We start from the raw sequence: 19,134 nt of genomic DNA, 5'->3' as shown, positions 1-19,134 counted from the left end.
TTAAACAACATGGAAGGCATTGGTGAACATAGTAAGAGAGTAATTTAGGAGGAGAATTGTGCAATAAAATAGGAGTTCAAAAAATGGTGACTGTCAGCTTTAATGACTTTTGTCAAATTTAGTTGTGAACTGGAAGCAAGAAAAAAAGTGGTAAGTCTCTCAGGAGTGGGAGGTCGATGGACTTTACTATGTACGATGGTTTCTTGAGGAAAATTCTTGTGCAGCTGTTTGAGTTGCAACTGAAATAGGCTCTTTTTCCATGGAACGCCATTTTACTGAATTAGTAGGTTATACAGACTTTAGTATTTGGCAGACATTTTGTCCAGAATAAGCAGAGTGAGCCCATCACCTTAAGGAGAAAAACTGACAGTTCTTGTTGCCAATGATAAAATTCGAGCTTTAAAAAAAATTAGAATTTTAGAAAATTTATTTCTACTTTTTAATAAAGACTCTTCTGATGAGATTGATGGTGTTATTAACAAAAATGTGGCTTTTTTGGTTATAATATAGTGAAATGTGTCAACATCTGGAGGAGATGCATAAGTCATTGAATCAATGTTTGCCAAATAAAAAATGTTTAAAAAATATGTAAAGGATTCATTCAAAATGCAAGAAAAGATTGTAATGTAACAGAGTACAAAAAGTTCATTGACATGATTTTATTTTTCTTATTGCAACTTGCCTTTAAGAACTACCCCTTGTTAAGTTTTGGTGTGGAATCAGAAAGAATATCTGCAGTAATCTCAACTGGCTACTAAATAATTCTCGCTTTTCTTCTACATATATTTGTGAGGCTGGGTTTTTCTTATATACTTCAACTAAAAATATCATTACAGATTTAAAACAGAAGGCAGGTATAAGAATCTAGGCTCTGTTCTATTAAGTCAGATAGTAAAGAGGTTTATAAACATTCTTCTCACTTTTTAATTTTGGAAAAATGTAGTTATTTTTCATAAAATACAGTATAAATGTATAATGCACTTACTGTTATTAATTATAAATGAATTAATAAATAAGTATTTTCTCTTGGTTTGCATATCTAATACGGTAAATCTTAATATGTATAACCCATGTAAACAAAAGCTCTTAGAAGTCCTCTATAATTTTTAAGAGTATAAAGAGATCTAAGACAAAATAGTTTGAACACTGCTACTTTAGGCCAAGACTTGGTTTCTTTGAAGTTTAGAAATGCCATGGAAATAAGTTGGTTATTTGTGTAAAAACAAATAATTAATTTTATTTTACAGCAGTTATTACATATGAGTAAAAAAAAAAACAATGTCAGAAATAAACCCTATAGGATCAAAATTTTGAGTTTTTTAGGTTAACTCAAGTCTGTCTTATTCAAGGAACTATTGTGGTCACTCATTCAAATATTTTTGTTTTCGTCATTATTTGTTTTGAAGCTTGAGAAAGAAGTGATGAAGGATGCAGTTTTAAAAGCTGTAGAAGAAGAAAGAAAAAATTTGGAAAAAGCCCATGCAGAAGAAAGGGAGTTATGGAAGACTGAGCATGCAAAAGATCAAGAGAAAGTATCTCAAGCAATTCAAACAGCTATACAAAAGCAAAGAAAAATTAGTGAGGTTAGTAAAACTAGTTCTTTATAAATATTTTCATTTTTCTTATTTTTTGCAAAATAAAGTAGCTTTACTATTATTTTATCATACTTAATCTTACTGGGCATAATTATTTTACTTTTGAGTATAATACTTTAACTGAATAATTTTTAATATATCTCTACTTTTCACATTTTTTTTTTTAGTTTCTCTTTTTTTAACATCTTTATTGGAGTATAATTGCTTTACAATGCTGTGTTAGTTTCCGCTTTATAACAAAGTGAATCAGCTATACATATACATATGCCCCCATATGTCTTCCCTCTTGCGTCTCCCTCCTTCCCACCCTCCCTATCCCACCCCTCTAGGTGGTCACAAAGCACTGAGCTGATCTCCCTGTGCTATGCGGCTGCTTCCCACTAGCTATGTATTTCACATTTGGTAGTGTATATATGTCCATGCCACTCTCTCACTTTGTCCCAGCTTACCCTTACCCCTACCCATGTCCTCAACTCCATTCTCTAGTAGGTCTGCGTCTTTATTGCTGTCTGGCCCCATTTTTTTTGATTCCATATATATGTATTAGCATACAGTATTTGTTTTTCTCTTCCTGACTTACTTCATTCTGTATGACAGACTCTAGGTCCATCCACCTCACTACAAATAATTCAATTTCGTTTCTTTATATGGCTGACCATGTCCTGGCGATTGTAAATAGAGCTGCAATTAACACTTTGGTACATGACTCTTTTTGAATTATGGTTTTCTCAGGGTATATGCCCAGTAGTGGGATTGCTGGGTCATATGGTAGTTCTATTTTTAGTTTTTTAAGAAGCCTCCATATCGTTCTCCATAGTGGCTATATCAATTTACATTCCCACCAACAGTGCAAGAGGGTTCCCTTTTTTACACATCCTCTCCAGCATTTGTTGTTTGTAGATTTTTTGATGATGGCCATTCTGACCGGTGTGAGATGATATCTCATTGTAGTTTTGATTTCCATTTCTCTAATGATTAGTGATGCTGAGCATTCTTCCATGTGTTTGTTGTCAATCTGTATATCTTCTTTGGAGAAATGTCTATTTAGGTCTTCTGGCCATTTTTGGATTGGGTTGTTTGTTTTTTTGTTATTGAGCTGCATGAGCTGCTTATAAATTTTGGAGATTAATGCTTTGTCAGTTGCTTCATTTGCAAATATTTTCTTCTGCTCTGAGCGTTGTCTTTTCTCTTGTTTATGGTTTCCTTTACTGTGCCAAAGCTTTTAAGTTTCATTAGGTCCCATTTGTTTATTTTTGTTTTTATTTCCATTTCTCTTAGAAGTGGGTCAAAAAGGATCATACTGTGATTTATGTCATAGAGTGTTCTGCCTATGTTTTCCTCTAAAAGTTTGATAGTGTCTGGCCTTACATTTAGGTCTTTAATCCATTTGGAGGTTTTTTTTTAATGTATGATGTTAGGGAGGTCCAAATATCATTGTTTTACATATAGGTGTCCAGTTTTCCCACCACCACTTATTGAAGAGGCTGTTTATTCTCTACTGTATATTCCTGCCTCCTTTATCAAAGATAAGGTGACCATAGTGCATGGGTTTATCTCTGGGCTTTCTATCCTGTTCCATTGATCTATATATCTGTTTTTGTGCCAGTACCATACTGTCTTGAGTACTGTAGCTTTGTACTATAGTCTGAAGTCAGGGAAACTGATTCCTCCAGCTCCATTTTTCTTTCTCAAGATTGCTTTGGCTACTCGGGGTGTTTTGTGTTTCCATACAAATTGTGAAATTTTTTGTTCCAGTGAAAAATGCCAGTGGTAGTTTGATAGGGATTGCATTCAATCTGTAGATTGTTTTGGATAGTAGACTCATTTTCACAATGTTGATTCTTCCAATCCAAGAACATGCTATATCTCTCCATCTATTTGTATCATCTTTAATTTCTTTCATCAGTGTCTTATAATTTTCTGCATACAGGTCTTTTGTCTCCCTGGGTAGGTTTATTCCTAGATATTTTATTCTTTTTGTTGCAAAGGTAAATGGGAGTGTTTTCTTCATTTCATTTTCAGATTTTTCATCATTAGTGTATAGAAATGCAAGAGATTTCTATGCATTAATTTTGTGTCCTGCTACTTTACCAAATTCATTGATGAGCTCTAGTAGTTTTCTGGTAGCATCTTTAGGATTCTCTACGTATAGTATCATGTCATCTGCAAACAGTGACAGCTTTACTTCTTCTTTTCCGATTTGGATTCCTTTTATTTCCTTTTCTTCTCTGATTGCTGTGGCTAAAACTTCCCAAACTATGTTGAATAAGAGTGGTGAGAGTGGGCAACCTAGTCTTCTTCCTGATCTTAGTGGAAATGGTATCAGTTTTTCACCATTGAGGATGATGTTGGCTGTGGGTTTGTCATATATGGCCTTTATTTTGTTGAGGAAAGTTCCCTCTATGCCTGCTTTATGCAGGGTTTTTGTCATAAATGGGTGTTGACTTTTGTCGAAAGCTTTCTCTGCATCGATTGATGATCATATGGTTTGTCTCCCTCAATTTGTTAATATGGTGTATCAGGTTGATTGATTTGCATATATTGAAGAATCCTTGGATTCCTGGGATAAACCCCACTCGATCATGGTGTATGATCCTTTTAATGTGCTGTTGGATTCTGTTTGCTAGTATTTTGTTGAGGATTTTTGCATCTATGTTCATCAGTGATATTGGCCTGTAGTTTTCTTTCTTTGTGACATCTTTGTTTGGTTTTGGTATCAGGGTGATGGTGGCCTCGTAGAATGAGTTTGGGAGTGTTCCTCCCTCTGCTATATTTTGGAAGAGTTTGAGAAGGATAGGTGTTAGCTCTTCTCTAAATGTTTGATAGAATTTGCCTGTGAAGCCATCTGGTCCTGGGCTTTTGTTTGTTGGAAGATTTTTAATCACAGATTCAATTTCAGTGCTTGTGATTGGTCTGTTCATATTTTCTATTTCTTCCTGGTTCAGTCTCGGAAGGTTGTGCATTTCAAAGAATTTTCCATTTCTTCCAGGTTGTCCTTTTCATTGGCATAGAGTTGCTTGTAGTAATCTCTCATGATCCTTTGTATTTCTGCAGTGTCAGTTGTTACTTCTCCTTTTTCATTTCTAATTCTATTGATTTGAGTCTTCTCCCTTTTTTTCTTAATGAATCTGGCTAATGGTTTCCCAATTTTGTTTATCTGCTCAAAAAACCTGCTTTTAATTTTATTGATCTTTGCTGTTGTTTCCTTCATTTCTTTTGCATTTATTTCTCATCTGATCTTTATGATTTCTTTCCTTCTGCTAAATTAGGGGGGTTTTTGTTCTTCTTTCTCTAATTGCTTTAGGTGTAAGGATAGGTTGTTTATTTGAGATGTTTCTTGTTTCTTTAGGTAGGATTGTATTGCTATAAACTTCCCTTTAGAACTGCTTTTGCTGCATCCCATAGGTTTTGGGTCATCGTGTTTTCATTGTTTTTTGTTTCTAGGTATTTTTTAATTTCTTCTTTGATTTCTTCAGTGATCTCCTGGTTATTAAGTAGTATATTGTTTAGCCTCCATGTATTTGTATTTTTTACAGATTTTTTTCTTGTAATTGATATCTAGTCTCATAGCTTTGTGGTCAGAAAAGATACTTGATACGATTTCATTGATACGATTTCAGTTTTCTTAAATTTACTAAGGCTTGATTTGTGACCCAAGATATGATCTATGCTGGAGAATGTTACATGAACACTTGAGAAGAAAGTGTATTCTGTTCTTTTTGGATGGAATGTCCTATAAATATCAATTAAATCCATCTTGTTTAATGTATCATTTAAAGCTTGTGTTTCCTTATTTATTTTCATTTTGGATGATCTGTTCAGTGGTGGAAATGGGGTGTTAAAGTCCCCTATATGATTGTGTTACTGTCGATCTCCCTTTTTATGGCTGTTAGTTTTTGCCTTATGTATTGAGGTACTCCTATGTTGGGTGCATAAATATGTACAATTGTTATATCTTCTTGGATTGATCCCTTGATCATTACATAGTGTCCTTCTTTGTCTCTTGTAATAGTCTTTGTTTTAATGTCTATTTTGTCTGATATGAGAATTGCTACTCCAGTTTTCTTTTGATTTGCATTTGTATGGAATATCTTTTTCCATCCCCTCACTTTCAGTCTGTACGTGCCCCTAGGTCTGAAGTGGGTCTCTTGTGGACAGCATCTATACGGGTCTTGTTTTTGTATCCATTCAGCCAGTCTATGTCTTTTGGTTGGAGCATTTAATTCATTTACATTTAAGGTAATTATTGATATGTATGTTCCTATTCCCATTTTCTTAATTGTTTTGGGTTTGTTATTGTAGGTCTTTTCTTTCTCTTGTGTTTCCTGCATATAGAAGTTCCTTTAGCATTTGTTGTAATGCTGGTTTGGTGGTGCTGAATTCTCTTAGCTTTTGCTTGTCTGTAAAGCTTTTAATTTTTCCGTCAAATCTGAATGAGATCCTTGCTGGGTAGAGTAATCTTGGTTGTAGGTTTTTCTCCTTCATCACTTTAAGTATGTCCTGCCACTCCCTTCTGGCTTGCAGAGTTTCTCCTGAAAGATCAGCTGTTAACCTTATGGGGATTCCTTTGTGTGTTATTTGTTCATTTTCCCTTGCTGCTTTTAATATTTTTTCTTTGTATTTAATTTTTGATAGTTTGATTAATATATGTGTTGGTGTGTTTCCCCTTGGATTTTCCCTGTATGGGACTCTCTGTGCTTCCTGGACTTGATTAACTATTTCCTTTCCCATATTAGGGTAGTTTTCAACTATAATGTCTTCAAATATTTTCTCAGCCCCTTTCTTTTTCTCTTCTTCTTCTGGGACCCCTATAATTCGAATGTGGTGTGTTTAATGTTGTCCCAGAGGTCTCTGAGACTGACCTAAGTTCTTTTCATTCTTTTTTCTGTATTCTGCTCTGCAGTAGTTATTTCCACTCTTTTATCTTCCAGGTCACTTATCCGTTCTTCTGCCTCAGTTATTCTGCTATTGATCCCCTCTAGAGTATTTTTAATTTCATTTATTGTGTTGTTCATCATTGCTTGTTTCCTCTTCAGTTCTTCTAGGTCCTTGTTAAATGTTTCTTGTATTTTCTCCATTCTATTTCCAAGATTTTGGATCATCTTTACTATCATTATTCTGAATTCTTTTTCAGATAGACTGCCCATTTCCTCTCCATTTGTTAGATCTGGTGGGTTTTTATCATGCTTCTTCATCTGCTGTGTGTTTCTCTGTCCTCTCATTTTGCTTAACTTACTGTGTTTGGGGTCCCCTCCTCACAGGCTGCAGGTTTGTAGTTCTCATTTTTTTGGTGTCTGTCCTCAGTGGTTAAGGTTGGTTCAGTGTGTTGTGTAGGCTTCCTGGTGGAGGGGCTAGTGCCTGTGTTCTTGTGGATGAAGCTAGATATTGTCTTTCTAATGGGCAGGTCCATGTCTGGTGGTGTGTTTTGGGTTGTCTGTGACCTTATTATGATATTTGGCTGCTTTACTGCTAATGGATGGGGTTGTGTTCCTGTCTTGCTAATTGTTTGGTGTAAGGTGTCCAGCACTGTAGCTTGCTGGTCGTTGAGTGGAGCTGGGTCTTGGCGTTGAGATGGAGATCTCTGGGAGATTTTCACCATTTGATATTACGTGGAGCTGGGAGTTCTCTGGTGGACCAATGTCCTGAACTTGGCTCTCCCACCTCAGAGGCACAGGCCTGATGCCTGGGTGGAGCACCAAGAGCCTTTCATCCACACAGCTCAGAATAAAAGGAAGGGAAAACAGAAAGAAAGAAAGAAAGAAGAAGATATAACAAAATAAAATAAAGTTATTCAAGTTAAAAATCAGTATTAAAAAAAAATTTATAAAGTAATAAATAATAAATTTAAAAAACGAAAGAAAGAAAGAAGAGAGCAACCAAACCAAAAAACAAATCCACCAATGATAACAAGTGCTAAAAACCATACTAAAGAAAAGGAAAAAAAATACGGACAGAAAGAACCCTAGGACAAATGGTAAAAGCAAAGCTATACAGACAAAATCACACACAGAAGCATACTGCTGGCAGAGATTTCCCTTTCTCTTCTTTGTTCGTACAGCTCCTGGGGTTCAGCTTTGGATTTGGACCCGCCTCTGCATGTAGGTTGCCTGAGAGCGTCTGTTCCTCCCTCAGACAGGACGGGCTTAAAGGAGCAGCTGATACGGGGGCTCTGGCTCACTCAGACCGTTGGGAGGGAGGGGCACGGAGTGCGGCGCGAGCCTGCGGCGGCAGAGGCCAAACATGACATTGCACCAGCCTGAGGTTCTGTGTGTTCTCCTGGGGAAGGTGTCCCTAGATCACGGGGCCCTGGCAGTGGCGGGCTGCACAGGCTCCCGGGAGGGGAGGTGTGGACAGTGACCTGTGCTCGCACACAGGCTTCTCGGTGGTGGCAGCCTCTCATGCCCGTCTCTGAGGTCCGTGCTGATAGCCATGGCTTGCGCCCGTCTCTGGAGCTCCTTTAAGTGGCGCTGAATGCCCTCTCCTTGCTCACCAGGAAACAAAGAGGGAAGAAAAAGTCTCTTGTCTCTTCGGCAGCTCCAGACTTTTTCCCGGACTCCGTCCCGGCTAGCTGTGGCGCACTAACCCCTTCAGGCTGTGTTCACGCCGCCAGTCCTATCCCTGGGATCTGACCGAAGCTCGAGCCTCAGTTCCCAGCCCCCGCCTGCCTGGCGGGTGAGCAGACAAGCCTCTCGGGCTGGTGAGTGCCGGTCGGCACCGATCCTCTGTGCGGGAATCTCTCCACTTTGCCCTCTGCACCCCTGTTGCTGCGCTCTCCTCCGTGGCTCCGAAGCTTCCCACCTCCGCCACCCGCAGTCTCTGCCCACGAAGGGGCTTCCTAGTGTGTGGAAACCTTTCCTCCTTAACGGCTCCCTCCCACTGGTGCAGGTCCCGTCCCTATTCTTTTGTCTCTGTTTTTTCTTTTTTCTTTTGCCCTACCCAGGTATGTGGGGAGTTTCTTGCCTTTTGGGAGGTCTGAGGTCTTCTGCCAGCGTTCAGTAGGTGTTCTGTAGTTGTTGCACATGTACATGTATTTCTGATGTATTTGTGGGGAGGAAGCTGATCTCCCATGTCTTACTCTTCTGCCATTTGAAGCTCCTCCTTCACTTTTTAATGCTGATAATTTTACCTTTTTACTCTATATTCAAAGAAGTCGAATCCAAATTTATGTTTAGTCATTGGAACTACATTGTCTCCTGTTTAATATGCTTGTTTTTCTTTTTCGCAAACACACACATGCACATACAAAGTAAATAATATATATGTGTGGAAAAGAGTTTGATTCATTTATGTCTAATTTATATTTCTATATACCTGTAGTTGCTAGTAATAATAGAAACTCACAAATAACCCCTGTAGTCTCATAAGATATATACATATCAAGAAATATGGCCTACATACCAAGTAACTTTTGATTACTATACTGAACAATTAAAAATTGTATTAGTTTAATTTTCCATAATTGAATTTGCATAGTACTAATTTGTGTTTAGTCTTTTCTTTATATAGGTATGAGATACCTAAATAAATTTTTCCTCCAACAAGTGTAAAAAGCAAAAAGTAACATTCATAGGAGTCTTTGTTTTACATGATCGGAGCATCACATGTATTTCCATTGTTCATTCAACCATACATGGTAAATGTGACTGAAATGACTAAGTTTATTTTTTTTTAACTTTTAAGAACAAAAAACCCAGAAGATTTTCTTTCCACTCATTAACTAGTCTTAATGAAGCCCTAGGAAACAGTGCTTCTAATATCCAGGATCAGTGTTATATATATTTTTTAAATGTCACTTAGGTTTATCTAAAGAACACACAGTTATCCGTTTATTATGAAAATGAAACATCTGTAAGTAACGTCTATAACAGCATAACAGTAATGTGGTAATAGAGTTTATCTTTTTTTTCTTTGCTTTTTTCCACTAGAGTAGTGATTATTTTCCAATTCTTTCTGTAGCCTATGTTAGTGTCAACAAATATATCTTACATATATGTTTAATCGTCTGTCAGTTCAGTTGGTTGGAATTCCATGCCAGTAATGTCAAGATCATTGCTTAAGTCCTGATTTGCAAGAGTTTACTTAAAGCTTCTTTGTGACCACAGACCACTCCTTTAACCTCACATAGATGTGGGCTATTAGTCACCATGAAATTGGGAAAGAGAGCATGAATAAATCCGCCCATGTTTATCACCCAAAGAAAAAAACATATATCTTTAAGAGTACCCTTCTCTGTGAGTTTGTTAGGCGCCTTCTTGTCCATAAGAAACACTATAGTAAATGATAGACTTTAAAATTCATTCTCTATAGGCTCAGAGTACTGTGAAGATAATCCATTCATGTCATGAATAATACATATGTTTATTTTCTTACAAATGGTTGCATATTTTGCTAGAGAGAGAGAGGGAGAAAAAAAAAACGTGTGTGTGTGTATTTAACTGCCTTGTAGCTGATAGTTGAAGAGAGAAGATCTATAGCAGAAAGAGCAATGTTGCCAGGTAACTCAGATTTTCAAAAGTGAGGTTGTCCTATCAAATGTATTTCAAGCCTTCCTTAAACAGCTCACTGCTTTTATTCTCACATGGTTACAGTAAGAACTACAACGAAACAACTCTTAGCCCCTTAAACCTTCATAGTCCTATTCTAGAAAATTGACAAATGACTTTTCTTGGGAGCCAGATGGAGCTAATATATCTTTTATGTCTTTTATTTACTTAGACCAGCAGGGTAAGCAAATAAGTTGCCATGTTCAAACTTAGTGTTTTACATTAATAATTGAAAAGACTGCCTATAATATTCCAGGGACTGTACTTATTTCTGGGGATACAGTAGTTAAAAAAAAAAAAAATTCCCTACCTTCTTGTGGAGAAAACTGACAGGAAACTATTAAAGGTATAATAAAATGTGAAGTAATGATCAATGTCATGAAGAAAAATGAAGCTGTGTAAGAGCTAGAGAGTAAGGGAACCAATATAAAAATAGGGTAGTCAGGTAAGGACTCTAAGGAGGTCGCATTTGAGCTGAGGCCTGCCTTGAAGTGAGGAGTTTACTTCGAGACTAGCTGGGGTAAAAGTGTTTCACACATGGTGAATAGCAAGTGCAAAGGCTTTGAGGCAGAAAGATGCTTGGTGTAATTAAAACTGTGTGGCACTGTTATGGATATAGACACACAGACCAATGGAATAGGATAGAATACAGAAAGAGACACAAGGTTTCCTGTAATTTACAAATTTGTAAAAATGAAGTTACAAATTAGATAAGTTACTGTAGCGCATCAGGGTTTTTAATCTGGGTTCCATGGAAGGGGGCCCTAGACAGTCTGTGAATTTACTGAAATTATGCAAAATTTGTGTATATGTGCAGATTTTTTTTGCAGAGATACTCTATAGCTTTTATTAGATTCTCAAAAGTATTTTACTAATTAACCGAGAAAAGATTAAAAATACAGTCATCCCTTGGTATCTGTGGAGGACTGCTGCCAGGGCCCACCGTTAATACCAAAATATACCAAATCTCAAGTCCTAAAATCGGCCCTCCATACTGCAGTTCTGCATCTGTGGATTCAGCCAGCCATGACTCATGTAGTACTGTATGTGTTTATTGGAAAAAATGAAATACACGTTTAACTGGACCCATGCAGTTCAAGCTTGGGTTAATCAGGAGACAACTGTAATTGCAACTGGCTGCCCATTTCCTCCTGGACTTTGTATACTAAAATGAATTATAGATAGATTAAATATTTAAATCTAGAAGTTTAATATATTAAAAAGAAACTGGGAGGCCTTCCCTGGTGGCGCAGTGGTTGAGAGTCCGCCTGCCGATGCAGGGGACATGGGTTCGTGCCCCGGTCCGGGAAGATCCCACATGCCGCAGAGCAGCTCGGCCCGTGAGCCATGGCTGCTGAGCCTGTGCGTCCGGAGCCTGTGCTCCGCAATGGAAGAGGCCACAACAGTGAGAGGCCCGCATACCGGAAAAAAAAAAAAAAAAGAAACTGGGAAAATATTGATACGCTTTGAAAGGGAGAGTTGAAGCAGGACTTCTGGAATGGCAAGACTAAGGACCTCTGCAAATTAGCCTCTTCAGAAGGGCAATGAGAATGCTAGCAAAAATCGTCAAAATCAATTTTCTCAGATCTCTGGGTGTTAACCAAAGGTCAACAACCCAAGGAGTATTTATTGAAGAAAAATAGTTAAATCTCAGTAAGAACAGCAGACTTTGTAGAGTTTTAACTTGCCTTATTCCCATTCCCTACTCCCCAGCAGTATGGTAATTTTAAAAGCTAGTATAGCCTCACAATCATGGTAGCTGTGAAAATCAGCCATGTAAAAGCCACTGAAGGTGGCATAATAGGTTTAGAGCCCCAGAAAAACTGTGTCTCCAGAGAATTGTTACTGCTTGGCCTGACAGTTCCCTATAAGGTCTCCATTCACAGGGCTTATTGATATTTGACCTGACTCAGAGTTTGCTCAGTGGAAAAAGCCCTATACCCAGGATGTTTGTCAAAAACAATAAGTGGCAATTGTTTAACCTCTCAGCTGCCTGGGACAAAAATAACAGTTGGGGCAAACAAGAGACTGGCCAAAAAACTTAAGAGAGAAGTCTGTGAAATGTGCTTGCCATAGATAACTTTGCAAAGCTCTTTCTTTTAAAAATGTTCCTGGAATTCTTGAAGGTCACATACATGTACAGGATTGTGCACATGCCCAGAAAAGAACTGAGAAGGTCCTAATCTCTCACCTCTGGCTAACTTTGATTCTGTGCAAGCAGAAATTGAAGGCTACTGCAGAGTTGTAAACTGTCAGTGTTGAAGGTATGCTCCAACACATAGAGGTCCTTGGCAAATACTAGAACACTTACCAGTTCATGGTATTTAAGGAAATCTCTGTCTAATCATTAGCTGACCCCTGAGCTAACCCAGCAGAGACTTCAGTGGCTACAGTAAGACAAGGAATACAGACTGCAGAATTAGTACTAAATGAAAGTTCCTAAACAGACAAGCAGCACAATTATTCCTGGGGAATGGATGAGATCTAATTTCTAGAGTTCCTGCATTACATTATTTCAAATATCCAGTTTTTATCAACACAAAATTATGAGATATGCAGAGAAACAGGAAGGTGTGCTTAGAAACAGGAAAAATAAGTCAATAGAAACTACAATAATGTGGGACTTAATAAACAAGGACTTTAATCTGCTATTATAAATAGTTCAGAGAACTAAAGGAAACCTTTCTCAAAAGTTACAAGCCTTCATCACATACATTTATATTAGGTATGTGTTCTCTTCAGAAAATAACACTAGAATCTTTTGAAAAGCTGCTCTGTTAATTTTTCAAAGTGCACCCTTTTGCTGTAAAAGCAAGGTTTCATGTACATGGGTGTATACTTCCTTTCTTACTGTTACCTGCAGTTATAGAGTACTCATCATTTTGTTGGAGGGAAAGGCCCTAACCTCCTATCTTGTAGTTTATATTTCTCTTACAGCATATGTCTGATTCAAGTACTTACTTGTTTGACTGACTGTCCCACTGAACTGAGAGCTTCGTTAGTGTCTCAATCATATATATGCACTTTGGAGGTCCTAGAATAATATATAGCTCCTAGAATGTGTTCAGGAGCCAAAGTATCATACTAGTGAATGTCTGATCAACCAAATGTAATTAAGTAATTGACAGTACTATAGTCTCTTGGTGAGATCATCAGGTATCACGGTAATTTTCCTGTGTATCCTCTATAACATAGAGTCATCAACACAGAAATCCTCAGCATGTGTTATATGGTTGTTCCTTTATTACTTACTCTCACAGTAAATATTCTTACCAAACTTTGGCAAGGACTTTAGGAAGTAGTGACAAATATTAAAATTCCTCAACATGTATTGGATCAGTTACCTTCCCATTGTCTCCTTTTTATTCCTCCTGAGAGACCAGTTTGATATAGATATATAGTAAAGATATAGCAGTGGGTAGATTCTTAAAAGCAAAATAGAGTGAGAATTAATGAATTAGCAGATACAGTAGACGAAATTATCCATATGCGTAACAGAGAGAAAAGTGAATGGAAAAAAAGGGATTTAGGAAGTACAATGAAAATGTACTACATGTACAAAATGTAAACTATACATATATTGCATATATCTGTATATACGTATAGTACATTGCATTCTTAGTTTTAGCTCATATTTTTTAGTTTTCTGGAATTTTTATTTATTTTACTCAAATGTGTCAGTTTGTTTATTTTGGCTCAATCTTAGAATCAGCAAATGCCCTCAAGACAAATTAACTTTGGCTGGGCTAATGTCTCTGTCTTCTCCCAGATCTTTTTTTTTTTTTAAATAAATTTATTTATTTGTTTATTTTTGTCTGCATTGGGTCTTCGTTGCAGTGCACGAGCTTCTCATTGAGGTGGCTTCTCTTGGCGTGGAGCACAGGCTCTAGGCACACGGGTTTCAGTAGTTGTGGCATGCGGGCTCAGTAGTTGCACAGGTGCAGTAGTTGTGGTGCACGGGTTTAGTTGCTCCGTGGAATGTGGGATCCTCCAGGACCAGGGCTTGTACCCGTATCCCCTGCCCTGGCAGGCAGATTCTTAACCACTGTGCCACCAGGGAAGTCCTTCTCCCAGATCTTGAAACACTAGTTTTTAGTATCTAATAAGATCTTTGATGCTTTTAAAATATTTTGGTCTATTTTCTTTTATTTGGATCAGCTTCTTTAGTTTTCTAAAGCAGCGGTCTTGGTGTTAATTATATGTACACCAGTATTAGGAGACCCATTGTTATCATATCATAAGGCAGAATTTGGAATCCCATATTTATCATAACACAAAAGAGAAAGAAATAAAAAATGAGATGGAAATATAGTGCATTGAATTATTTACTAGTTTAAAAATTGAATGGCAATATTTCTTCGTGAAAAGTGTACATGGTTTGGGCTTCAACTTTGAAAAGACAGTGCTAATTTAATGACATGCTTGAGCATGTCTAAATGAAATTGCCATGTGTGGCCATGGTCTTTGAAACCCTTTAAAAACCATGGTTTTGTTCTCATTCTTCGACCCATGAGAGCTGGAACTTGGTATGCCTTTCACGTACCAAATTCTTTTTGGATAAGAGATTTGCCATTATGAACTCTCCACAATTTCATGCCCATCAGACCTGAAGTCTTTCATCATTAATAAAGTCTGCTACTCTTCTCCTCCCCCGATACATACCCTAGCCTTCCTACTTGTGACTGATATGCCTAAAATATGGTCAAGGCATCTAGGCATATCAGTATTAAAGTTTAGTCAAGCTTGTTCTTATTTCATTCTTTTACTAAAGGCTTTTGCTAATAGTATTCAAAAGAAAAAAAAAAACTGATCCTAGAGCACAAAATTTTATGAATCCTCCATCTTTAGGAAACCACTAATTTCTTCTTCCTCACACTTGTCGAAAATGATCCTCATTCTTAGTGTTGATAAGTTTCTACTGATATAACCTCCATATGGGTTATCAGAAAAAATTAATATTATAATAGATATATAGGTAGGTGAGAAGTTAGGTAGGTAGGTTAACTGTCCTAAAAGAGTATGCCAGTTACAGAATAAACCACAATACATACATTCTTGGATTAGGTCTATGTACAATTTTTTCTAGAGGGACAAGGATGAAAATTCACATCAACCCCCAAGTTTGGGAAACATTGCATTGACATTTTAATGCTGACATTTTAGGGGTTCACTGAACACAAACACAAAAGAATGTAGAAATTTTTATTCTATCTTGAGAGAATGCTCCAGACTCTCAGTGGTCTGGACTCCAGTTGGAGTAACATTGGTTTTCACTATATTTCAAAATAAGTGGTTTGCAATAAAGTGAACTATACTATCCAATGGAATAGAATAGAATTTAGATTGGTGTCCATATTGCCTTGCCTTTCTCATAATAAACTCATCACCAGTGAGTTTATCATCAGCATGTTCAATTTTGCTCAACCAATATCTAGCATGTAAGATGTCACCATAGACAGTGTGATTCATGTGAGTATCATTGTAAGATTTTGATGCCCTTCATCTGTCTTCTGTCCACGTGTTGTTTATTTTAGGATGTTAGCTAAACTATTTTAATGGAACTTTTTCTTCAGCTTTGCACAAAATAGCAAGATAATGGTGTTGGTGGTGGTAGTGCTAGTGGTGGTAGAGATGGCAGTAATTATAACAATATTGGCTATCATTAGTTCTAAGTATGAGATACTTTTTAAATTATTTTACATGTTTGATCTCATTTAATCCTCACAACCACCTTATGAGATAAAAACTATCATCCCCATTTTTACAGATGCAGAAATTAAACCTCAGGAAGATTATGTAACTTGCTCAAGGCCATAGTAACTCCTTAGAAGAGGCAACAGGCCAGATTCAAAATCAGGCAGCCGTACTCCAGAGGCCTTACAACTTGCCACTACCCTATTCTCTCTCCCAGTGTGCTCATCCTGGAATAAATACAAATACATCTTATTGATAATTAAAGTATAGATAATTTCAGTAGGAAAACATGAGGGAGCTATTTTTATTTCTTTATTCATTCAGTAATATTTATTGACCTTCTGCCATGTATTGGCACTTTGGGAAGTTGTGGCCTATAGCATTGAACAAGATAGACCAGGTCCCTTGGCACTCATAGAGCTTATGTTCAAGTTGAAAATGCCCTACGATAAATAAGGTAATTTGTTATAATGATACGGACTTTGAAGAAAAAATCAGGGTTATGTGTTTGTTTGAGGGTAGGTGGTAGGGGACTTTTAGATACAGAAGTTAGGAAAGAAGCCAGACTCAAAAAAAAATTGCATGCTGCATGATTCTGTTTACAGACATACCTCATTTTATTGTGCTTCACTTCACTGTGCTTTGCAGATGCTGCATTTTTTACAAACTGAAATTTTGTGGCACCCCTGCCTTGAGCAAGTCTATTGGCACTATTTTTCCAAGAGCATTTGCTCACTTCATGTCTCTGGGTCACATTTTGGTAATTCTTATAATGTTTCAGACTTTTTCATTATTATTATATTTGTTGGGATCTGTGAACAGTGGTCTTTGTTGTTACTATTGTAATTGTTTGGGGGCGTCACTTACCACACCTATATAAATCGGCAAACTTAATCTATAAATTTTGTATGTGTTCTGACTGCTCCACCGACCAGCCATTTCCCTATTCCTCTCCCTCTCCTTGGGCCTCCCTATTCCCTGAGACACAACAATACTGAAATCAGGCCAATTAATAATTCTACAGTGACCTCTAAGTGTTTAAGTGAAAGGAAGAGTCACAGGTCTCTTACTTTAAATCAAAAACTAAAACTGATTAAGCTTAGTGGGGAAGGCATGTCAAAAGCTGAGACAGGCTGAAAGCTAGGCTTCTAACACCAAAGAGTTAACCAAATTATGAATGCAAAGGAAAAGTTCTTCAGGGAAATGAATAATGCTACTCCAGTGAACACACAAATAATAAGAAAGCAAAACAGCCTCATTTGCTGATACGGAGAAAGTTTTTCTGGATAAAATATAAAGCCAGCCACAACATTCCCTTAAACCAAAGCCTCACCCAGAGCAAGGCCCTAACTTTCTTCAGTTCTGTGAAGGCTAAAGGAGGTGAGAAAGCTGAGAAGAAAACTTGGAAGCTAGCAGAAGTTGGTTCATGAGGCTTAAGGAAAGAAGCCTTTTCCATAACATAAAAGTACAAGGAGAAGCAGCAAGTGCTGACGTAGAAGCTGCAGCAAGTTATCCAGAAGATCTAGCTCAGATAATTCATGAAGGTGGCTACACTAAACAACAGATTTTTAATGTAGATGAAACAGCCTTGTATTGGAAGAAGATGCCATCTAGGACTTTCATAGCTAGAGAGGAAAAGTCAATGCCTGGCTTCAAGCTTCAAAGGACAAGTGACTCTCTTGCTAGGGGCTAATGCGGCTGTTGACTTTAAGTGGAAGCTGGTGCTCCTTTACCATCCTGAAAATCCCAGGGCCCTTCAGAATTATTCTAAATTTGCTCTGCCTATGCTCCTTATAAATGGAACAACAAAGCCTGGATTACAGCACATCTGTTGACAACATGGTTTACTGAATATTTTCAGCTCACTGTTTCTACTACTCAGGAAAAAGATTCCTTTCAAAATATTACTGCTCTTTGACAATGCACCTGGTCACCCAAGAGCTCTGATGGAGATGTACAAAGAGATTAATGCTGTTTTCATGCCTGATAACACAACATCCATTCTGCAGCCCATGGGTCAAGGAGTAATTTCAGCTTTCAAGTCTTATAATTTAAGAAATAGATTTTGTAAGGCTACCATAGATACTGATTCTTTTGATGGATCTGGACAAAGTAAATTGAAAACTTCTGGAAAAAATTCACCATTCTAGATGGCATTAACAGCATTCAGATTCACAGAAGGAGGTCAAAATATCAACCTGCAGGAGTTTGGAAAAAGTTGATTCCAGCCATCCTGGGTGACTTTGAAGGATTCAAGACTCCAAAGTGAAGGAAGTAACTGCGGATTTGGCTAACGCAGCAGCAGGGTTTGAGAGGACTGACTCCAAATTTGAAAGAAGTTCTACTGTGGATAAAATGCTATCAAACAGCATTCCGCGTTACAGAGATCATTTGTGAAAGGAAGAGTCAATCAGTGCAGCAGACTTCATTGTTGTCTTATTTTAAGAAACTGCCACGGCCTCCCAGCCTTCGCCACCCACCACCCTGATCAGTCAGCAGCCATCAACCTTGAGGCAAGACCTTCCATCAACAAAAAGATTACAACTCTCTGGAAGCTCAGATAATGGTTAACATGTTTTAGCAGTAAAGTACTTTATGGCATGTATTTTTTTTTAGATATAATGCTATTGCACACTTAATAGACTGTAGCAAAGTGTAAACCTAACTTTTATGTGCTCTGGGAAACCAGAAAAGTTTGTGACTCGTTTTATTGCAATATTCGCTTTATTGCCATGGTCTGGACCCGAACCTGCAATATCTCCGAGGTATGCCTGTATATGAAATTCTGTAGAAGGCAAAATTAATTTGGAGGAAAGAAATCAGTAGTTGACAGGGAAGAGATTTGATGGGAGGCAGTTTGAAGGTGATGGAAATGTTTTAATCATAATTGTGGTGGTGCTTACATTTGATTTGACAGAATGTATCAAATTATTTCATACCAGTGAATTTTACTGTATGTAAATAATATTTTAATAAAGCTGATTTTTTTAAAAAACAAATGACTACCAAGAATAAATGATTGAATAGATAGTGACTTCAAATGGTGACTTCATTTACTGAAGTGAGGAAGGGTTCAGTTTTAGGGAGATGAAATCTAATTTGTGCAGACTAAATTTGAGGTGCCTGTTCATAACCCTGGAAGAAATGTAAAGTAGACGGTTATAAACGTGGGTCTGGACCTCAGGTGAGTTGTCAGGGCTGGAGACCGAAATTTGGGATTGACAAGCTTATAGATGATATTTAAAATCAAATAAATAAAAAGAAAATTGTTCTGGACAATGACATTCTTTTATGGAATGTGG

At 37.4% G+C, this 19,134-nt stretch overlaps 1 protein-coding gene across 19 annotated transcripts in view; it reads left to right on the top strand.

Moving 5' to 3' along the window:
* The window catches only part of CCDC91 (coiled-coil domain containing 91), a 406,785-nt gene that overhangs the window by 277,151 nt on the left and 110,500 nt on the right, over positions 1–19,134 (top strand). For 12 of the 19 annotated variants that reach the window (XM_027129339.1, XM_027129348.1, XM_027129336.1 and 9 more), the window contains 2 exons: positions 1,407–1,583; positions 6,730–6,765. In XM_027129339.1, coding sequence (XP_026985140.1) covers positions 1,407–1,583; positions 6,730–6,765 — 213 coding nt within the window. Of the gene's footprint in view, positions 1–1,406; positions 1,584–6,729; positions 6,766–10,471; positions 10,556–19,134 lie in introns of those variants that run through there. The other 7 variants (XR_003437762.1, XM_027129350.1, XM_027129340.1 and 4 more) reach the window with 2 other exon arrangements.

Source organism: Aethalodelphis obliquidens, unplaced genomic scaffold, assembly GCF_003676395.1.
Source record: "Aethalodelphis obliquidens isolate GAN/ISIS:26980383/991018 unplaced genomic scaffold, ASM367639v1 scaffold36, whole genome shotgun sequence".
NCBI lineage: Eukaryota > Metazoa > Chordata > Mammalia > Artiodactyla > Delphinidae > Aethalodelphis > Aethalodelphis obliquidens.
Note: the sequence above shows the minus strand (reverse complement) of the source record. Positions and strands in the feature narration are given on the sequence as shown.